Consider the following 8913-nt stretch of genomic DNA (forward strand, 5'->3'; position numbering starts at 1 on the left):
CTTGTGGTTCTCAGAAACATGTTGGCAAAAATAGACAAATATTGCAGTGTCTGATTTTTTTCAAAGTTTTCCTCACAAGAAAGGTGAGCTGTTTCTTGAAGCTTGATTTGGCACATAATTCTCTGACCAAAAACTTGTATATAAGGCACAGAGCTGCATGGCATAGTTCATCTGTGCAGTTGTCAGAGTCTTCTTTTTCATTTTAGATGCAGTTAGTATTGTCTGCTTTTAAACACACGAAAACAACAAAACACTTTTGTCCTTCACATCTAACAAGTGCTGTAATCACTAMCGTTTGAAGAATCTAAGAGTTAGGATCAAATATACCAGTAATGAAAAATCTCGCTCAGACATTAACATAAACACATGTTTTTAATTACATGGTTGATATAGTTTTTATGATGTAAAATATTTGACAGTAAACAGTATCAGTTTTGTCCTAATAGGAACARCCGTAGCTGAACGCTGACTCTACCAAGCCCCTTTAGGGAGAACTGGGGTGATTTTTTGCACCACTTAAATATACTATGTTGGCACAACTTATTTTGACCTCATAATCATTTATTTCTTCTCTTCTGTCCTGTGTGTGAAAACTTAAGATTTTACACAGTAAAATTAATAAGTCTCTYATGTTTAAGTAAGACAGGAGAAAAATAAAATTATAGCGAGACTAACTTAAAATGCCATTTGATCTTTCTTTTGTTTGGGGAAATATATATTTCCAGATGTTTGGGTTTTTTTAATGAAAACATGTATCTTTGTGATARTAACTGTAGAAACATTTGCTGTGGATATGTTTAATTTTCTTTCTGTTTTATAGACCGGGATGAAGAGGAAATGAACAAACGAGAAGACAGAAGAGAGGGGAATAGGCATTGTAAAGAGAGATCGTCTAAAGACAAAGTAATTAGCACATTTCTTAACAACTACCTATAACCTTGTTAGAGATATCCTAAGTAGAGCTGACCTTTATTCTCATAATAGAATCTATTTTCACTCCTTGGTTTCCTTTAACACTTCTAGACTGAAACATTGCATATATAAAAATCAGTGAATGTGACAGCTTTGGGCAAGATTCTTAAAATCAACTTTCACTATGTTTAAATGCCTGCTGAGTGAAAGTTGCTGGAGAAACTTTCTTAGAAGATACTGATTTGTCTGAAAGATCTGAGGGCTGCATGTGCACGTGAGAGGCAGTGAATATGATTATTTTAGCCAGTCTTCAATGAYTGTGTTCTTATGTAAGAAAAGCAGAAGCTTAGCTTGATTTAAAGAAAACTGGCTTGCCAATTATAATGCCTGGAATCATTAGGTAGCATTTCTACATATCCCTGTAAGAAGAAGGATGTGATCATTATGCAGCATTTACATATCTCCCTATAGGGAGATGTGTGCCTTCACCTTATCATGACAGAAAAGTAGCTTGCATTCACAGTTCAGATTAAGAAAGAGCATAAATAGGATTGGTTATGCATAAACTTTATAGGTGCAAGAATAAAACAAGTTTCTGACTATTTTTGTTTCTCAGAAATTAAGAAATGTAGGAATATGAGTAATGGCAAAACACGCAGTACAGAATGGTCACAGCTGTTAGACCTGGATGATCATTCACTGCATAGCTATGGGAACTTCATTTTTTTTAAGTTAGGTTAATTTTTCAGGCTTTTTGGCATGCTARTCTGAACAAAAGGAAGCTATATCTGCCAGATGTTGTTGTCCATTGTGCTGTAGTCCCGTTAAATATTTGTAAGTTTTGTCCTAAATGCKTTGCTTATGTTATGTTTGTGCCCAGGAGATAAATACTAGTTGTATTAATTACTTATCTGAAAAAAATGATAACAAGAACTGAGGAAGATTTTCTTATTAACTTAAATGTTTACTCGTTTCTAGTAGGCAATGGAAAAATGATACTGTAACTTCCTAATGGCCACACAATGAATGTTTTGTAGGAGAAAGACAAGACGCAGATGATAACTGTTAATAGGGATCTTCTGATGGCTTTTGTTTATTTTGATCAAAGTCACTGTGGATATCTTCTGGAAAAGGACATGGAGGAGATACTGTACACTCTTGGACTACACCTGTCACGTGCTCAGGTTTTGTACAGCAGTAGAAATGTCTTTGAAAATACTACAGGGAATGCTCTAAGGATGTGGGTAGAAACCAGTTCTGAAGGCTGTTGCTTATATACTTTAATTTCTAGGTATCCTGCTTTCTAGTTGCAAAGATGCTCTAGTTTAATGTTTTGTGAATTGTTTTAGGATGAAAAGATACAGTTTACAGTTCTTAATATGGCTAAGTGTCTCAAAAAACTTTTTCCTAGCTTATTTATGTTTTTAAGCTCAATACGTTATAATACTTTGCTATTTCTTGAAGTAGGGTTTCAAAATAAAACACCTGTTTAGGTAGTATGYTGACTGTTCTGCATTAGCACTCATTGCATTACTTGAGTAACATAGTATTGCTTTCTATGGCTGTGTTTTAGGTCAAAAAGCTACTTAATAAAGTAGTACTTAGAGAATCCTGCTTTTACAGAAGACTAACAGATACTTCTAAAGATGAAGAAAATCARGAGGAGTCTGAAGAACTACAGGAAGATATGTTAGGTAGTATTTTTTTGGATTGTACGAATCCATGAAGAATTGTTTCTGTGCAAATGATACGAGAGTTTTGAGATGTCTGCAGAGAATTTACCTGTTTGAGAAAAGTAAACCTTGAGCAGTTCATGAACTACAGTATTTCTGACTTCCAGCAAGTCCTGGATTATATTTATAGCATAAATTCTCAGAATATCTTTTGGACCAAAAAGGGGGACTGAGGTTAATTTTGAATGTTCATTAACAACATTACATGTTCTTACAGTACCTTTGCAGTCATGAAGATCAGTGCAGGTCCTGCAGGTAGTAGAATGGAGCTTGCTTGATTCTTGGAAGACAGTTACTGCAGGAAGGAATGCAAGAATGTCATGGAAGAGTATAATACTTGGGGGGGGGGCAGGGGCACTGAGAGGGAGGAAAGAGGAGAGAAGCGAGGGATAGACCAAACTTCGTGAATCTGTATTTCTTTCACGCATATGAAGAAACCATGTTAAGATCTTGATTCTGTAATGTTAAAGAGGTGTGACTCCTGAATTAGTATGGTGTATTATTTTAAACTAATGAAAGATGTTCTTAAGGTTGGTCATTGGAACTAACTGTAGGCAACTGAAAAATGATATAATGATTATTTCTTAATACTACTTAATCAATTGTAGGAAACAGATTACTGTTACCATCTCCTACAATAAAGCAAGAATCAAAAACGCTGGAGGAAAATGTTGGCCTCATAGTGTACAATGGAGCTATGGTGGATGTTGGGAGCCTTTTGCAGAAGCTGGAGAAAAGTGAAAGAGTGCGGGCAGAGATAGAACAAAAGCTTCAGTTACTAGAAGAAAAAACAGGTGGGGCACTGCTTTTAAGGTAGTACTTCTATGAATGCAAAATTGTAGGACTTTAGCAGATAAAACAATGTGTAATATTTGTGACCCAGTGTTCTTAGTTATTTGCACACTGTCATATGGATTTTTTTGTTATTATTTCCCAAGCCCTTGGAAGCCCTTTCACACCAGCAACAGTTGGAGTACAGTTGTTGCACACAATGAAATTGTTTTCATCTCTTTCAGTCAAGTTAAATATAAAACTGCTTTTCAAATGTAGTCAGAATTGCATATTATCAAATGGTAACACGATATACTCTTAATGTTCTTTTAATAATTTTGGTGTTGTGTAAATGGAATGTTAAGACACAGAGTACATAGCCTAGGAAGTGACTTTGACTTTTATTTTAGATGAGGATGAGAAGACTATACTTCAGCTGGAGAATTCTAACAAAAGTCTATCTACGGAACTCAAAGAGGTCAAAAAGGATCTTGGCCAACTACAGGAAAATTTAAAGATCTCGGATGATAAAAATCTGCAATTTGAGAGTCAGCTGAATAAGACAATCAAAAACTTAGCTACTGTTATGGATGAAATACACAGTGTTCTTAAGCAGGTTAGAATTTTTGTAATTCCGTCTTTGATTATTGTATGTAAACTTTTATATAAACTAAATTTAAATTTTTATGTAAACTAAATATGAACAAAAACTTCAGAATTAAATTTCTATGTGAATTTGAATCAGTAATACCTTACATTGTATGAGATGCTAAATGAGGTACTAATTTTTTTTAAGAAGTGTGTATACRTATGTACACACACAGTATACTTTTCTAAGCTTGGAAGATAAGAAGTTCCTGGCTGAGCTTTTATGTATTTTTTAAATAGAAATTCCAAGCCATCGTAATATTTTAGTGTACCCTTTCAGTGCAACTTTTCTATATTCCCCTCTGTTCAGTTAGAAATAAGACTTCTGTTTTTCAAGGCAAAATTTAGGTATTTCAATTTTTTATTCCAGTAAAACAAGCCTGAACAAATTGCTTAATTCTGTCTCTCGCTATATAGAAAATAACTTGTGTATATCCCAGGAATTTTGTGAAGCCCCATTAAATAAGGCTTGAATAGATGTTGGTTATTGGAGGCTACTCAGTGGCAAACTGGAGTTGTGTCTGTCTGTATTTTGAGGAGACAATAGACTCTGCAGAGGCTCAAAAACCAAACTAGGATCCTTGTCAAGTCTTTGACTTTTTTTTTCTTGTAGGATACAACTGAAGCATCATATCAGTCATAGTAGCTTATTAAATTGATGTAGAAATACCTTGCAGCCATCTAATTGTCGTCAGTGACTTTATGCAGTCCTGTGCTGCACTGCAGCTTGTGGACTTGCCACTTCCATCAGAACTGGCTGCTGAAGGTGCTACATAACCCCCTATTCCTAAGATCTTAKCTCAGATAAATAGCCTTTGTCTGATATTTTGGGGATGAAATTTTTTTGTAACCCTAGGGTTTTCAGAGAGCTAACCAATCAATGTAAGTGTGTTTTGCATTAGCTCTGTTATATATTATCCTAGCGTAGTGGATTTTGCAGGAAAAAAATCTGATTTTTCCCTTAAAGCCTGTAAAGGAATACAAGGTGAGACTTCTGGGGATGTTTTTTATACTTCTCTTTACAAGCTCACAAGATGCATTTAATAGTATGCCCCATTAGCTTTTTAGGGATACACTAAATTGAGTAAGGCAGTTCACACAGTATCAAAAGTAGATGCAGCACACTACCTTACCCTTACACTGCTTTACATCTTGCATCAGAAATCTCACTTCTGGAACTTTTGTTATTCTCTTTTTTTTTTTTCTTTTAAAGGATGTTGTGAAGAATGAAGATAAAGATCAGAAATCCAAAGAAAATGGGGCAAACGTATGATAAAACTGCTGCTGTTTAGAAGAACGGTGTTACATAATGTAATATAAATCATGATACCAGAATGTATGGGAAGTAATGCATGTTTGATTTTAGTAGTATAAATATCTTAGTTCCAAAAGATGTATAAAGTTTTACGAATGTGAGTGTCTGCTTCTGAAGGTTGCTTGTAATTCTTAGCATTCAATTTACGAGACACTCCTTGAGTGAAAATAATTTTGCATTGCAAAATGTTTTAGGATGAACTTTGTTATAGTTTTAACCCTAATAAAGTTCATCAACATAATGAACAGTAGCAAGTATTTAATTACCAAATGTTTTTCATTAAAGTCTAGTGAAATCAAAATTTTCATTATTTATAGAATTGCCATTTTTAGGTTTTATTTTTATTTCAGTCTAATTAGTCTTTTTAAATTCAAATATAAATCATAAAATAGCATGCTGCTTAATTTTGCAAGTAAAAGGTTTTTTTTTAAAAAAAAACTTCTTGGATTTTTTTTTTACTTGTCACAACTTTCCCTAATGTAACTTTCTTCCCTAAAGCTGCTTGTATTAAAGCCTCATGATATACAGTAGTTCAGATGAGTTAAGAAAGCAATAGAAACCTACCAAAATATTGGCAGGGCTGTGAGATTTATATGAAGATATATGGGCCTGTTTTAAATGTATGTCATTTGTGTTCCTTTAATTGTTCTTATCTTTGGATTAATATATATGCTCCTTTTTAATAACAAATGCTGTGTATTAAAATGTATGGTTGGGTACCAGGCCAGTAGATGTCAGAATAATGCCTTACATGGGGAAAATGCTACCATTGTAAGCCTCCTTTAATTAAATTTGACTTCTTTCCTAGCTAGCATGTGTAATTACTTCAAAGACTTTAGTCCAAAAAAAAGAATGGACAACACAAGTATTAATTTTCTATATTATAATTACTAAGGAGCAGGACAYGATTTGTTTTGTTGAAAGTGGGTAATACGCTGCCTTCTGTGTTCACAAATCACTAGAATTCCAAACTTACGTTAATGTGGCCATCGGGACAACTTATTCAGATAATGTGAAGTATGAACAATTGTATTTTGGTGCAAACTTTAAGGAAAATGATGAGTTTTTGAAGGCTGAGGGCAGAAGTGTTTTCTTARAAAAACAGTTAGTTTTAGCAAACTTCTTTTAAACCTAGACATCCTAGGTATCTAAATACCTGTTAGAGTCTGAGTGCCATAATATGTATGAATAACCTACATGGAAACTCATGTAGCTTTACTGAGAAATACATTAAAATGCCTGAATTTATGTTCAAAAAAGTCTTAAGCTGGTGCTTTTATCACTTACCTTTCTTGGCTCTTCTGGAGTCAGACAAAGAAAGTATTTTTTTTCATTGAAATAACATGCATAAAATCCCCCTTCATTCATCTCAATGGAGTCACCGTATAATATCTTAACTGCTTACATCAGACTAGGAGATACTATAAAAACACTAATTATTGCATATGAATACACAGAAAATGCATGCTTGATGAGTTGTTTCACAAAATATGATTGAAGGAAGATGGTAATTAATCTTAGGATCATGGTGCACTTACAGTGTTAACTGATTCAAAAAAGATCTTTTGCAATCAAATTATATTTTTCACCTTTACTTCCGTACAAGTTGTTGACTAGTACAGCATGCTTCGTTACTAACTTTCAGCACCATTTATTTAAAGACACTGAGGAAAGGATTGAGGTTTGTTCTAAGATTTGGAGTTCAGCAGCACATGTGAGCACACAAGAAATGTCTTTCAGAGTTTCAGACACATTCAAGGATGAAAACATCTTTGCAGGCACGCTGAAACATCTGCTGGAATATTTGCTAAGGTGTTTTTTGGTGCCTTATCTGAAAGCAGTTGCACAGATGAGAAGCAGGCCTCATCTTATGTTTCAGTGAGTGGCCATTGTGTGAGGTAGTTGCCAGAGGCATACAGATTTTTACAGTATCTAAGAAAAAGGTGAGTGCTAGAAGAAGGATTATAATCTTTTTTTTATGTTGCTTTAATCTAACAATCTACAGTTACGTTAGAGGGGAAATTGATTGCACTTCCCACTGCTTTGGCTCACCATTTCTAAGTCTGTCTTTAGGTACCAGTTGCTGGTAAAAGTGAGCCTCAGCCAGGTCTCACTGGTGCATCAACACTGAGGGGCTGAAAGTCCAATTTACCTGTAGTTCTGAAGGCATCCAGGATGCTCTATGGGAAGCAGTAAATCCAGGACTGCCTTGTACTGTAGCAGCAGCCTGAACCTGGAGGGTGTTGCTACAACAGACTAATAAATAGAAACTCATCCCAGCTCATAGATTCCCCCCCGTAAAACTCTAGTATGGGGGAATTGATGAATTGAACTCTTACGAAGTAACGCTCAGAATAATGGGCATCTATGAAGCTAAATGTTCTGTATGATAAATCTGTGTGCAAAATAGTGTAGAATGAAATAGACTCCTGAAGCTCTGTGCTTGCTCCAGTAATGAAATGACAGAAGTATCTGGCTGCAGCACTACGCAGTAACAGCGGCAAAAGGAGCAGCGGTGAATTTGTGCCGAACTATCGTGTGGAAAGCAGGGCTGGATGGGCGATGAACGGAGCTGCTGCCCGCAGTGCCTGGGCAGTGCCACGCCAGACTTTGTTCACGGTTGTCCCGGTTCGTCCCGTGTCCTGCGGCGCAGCCTGCAGCACCCTTGTGCGTGCCGTGCGGSGCTCGGCGTGCTCTGTCTTGCAGCGGTGCACCTGCACAGATCCAGCATTTGAAATTGGGCTGTTTCTTATGAAACTTGGTCCGTCAACATGATGGTTTTTAATGCGCAGATTGAAATTACTGCTTTGAGCGATATTAATGGTTTCTTGTCCATCTGTCTGCTGAGTAATGTACTATGCTAATATCTGTTTGCATTTATGTAACACAGTTAACTTTCACGTAATTTTACTAGGCAGTGTGCACAAACACGTGGGTTTTTTTTTCCCCTTTTGCCTCTCTGTAAACTTTGTGAACCTGGTCAGGTTCTTACCTTGAGTGCACTTGTTCAGTGCAGTTTATATTTAAAAATACATAAAATAATTAGGTAATTTTTTTCCTTTTGAGTGACTTAAGTTTTATAGCCTGTGATCTATTAGGAAATGTGGGTAGGACAGTCAATGCTTATATGTTAATATTTCYTAGAAAGTAGAAATAATACAAATAGAAATTCTGCTGGGACTTTCCATTCCCCCTGTAGTGCAACAATAAAAAATAGCATAAATAATAAATACTCTGCTCAGCTATCAAAACTCCCAGTGTCTTCCTAGCAAACTTGTTTATATTTCCACGCACTGTTTCTCATTAGACGTGTTGCACTGGAAAGCAGTAAGAGCAGAGGGGAAAAAAATAATACCAAAATAACTGTTTTGAAAGCAAAAATAGCTTTCCATTTTCTGTTTATCCACTATATAATGTAGGGCATCATGATATAGAGCATAAGTTTAGCTTTTTTGAATACGCAGAACATAGACTGAAGCCTCATTTTGCAGCATTTTAACTGTGCTTAGGAGCATTGCTTTTGCATTTCTGGAC

The 8913-nt window shown here is 35.5% G+C and overlaps 1 protein-coding gene across 5 annotated transcripts in view; it reads left to right on the forward strand.

Moving 5' to 3' along the window:
* Positions 1–6186, forward strand: part of CCAR1 (cell division cycle and apoptosis regulator 1) — a 28656-nt gene extending 22470 nt beyond the window's left edge. For all 5 annotated transcript variants that reach the window (XM_085305549.1, XM_085305548.1, XM_085305552.1 and 2 more), the window contains 6 exons: positions 821–903; positions 1950–2096; positions 2486–2606; positions 3254–3439; positions 3827–4032; positions 5278–6186. In XM_085305549.1, the coding sequence (XP_085161675.1) occupies positions 821–903; positions 1950–2096; positions 2486–2606; positions 3254–3439; positions 3827–4032; positions 5278–5337 (803 nt within the window). In that variant the 3' untranslated portion in view covers positions 5338–6186. The remainder of the gene's footprint in view (positions 1–820; positions 904–1949; positions 2097–2485; positions 2607–3253; positions 3440–3826; positions 4033–5277) is intronic.
* The last annotated feature ends 2727 nt before the right edge of the window (positions 6187–8913 follow it).

Source organism: Rhea americana, unplaced genomic scaffold (assembly GCF_003343005.1).
Source record: "Rhea americana isolate MKP2758 unplaced genomic scaffold, rheAme1 scaffold_222, whole genome shotgun sequence".
Taxonomy (NCBI): domain Eukaryota; kingdom Metazoa; phylum Chordata; class Aves; order Rheiformes; family Rheidae; genus Rhea; species Rhea americana.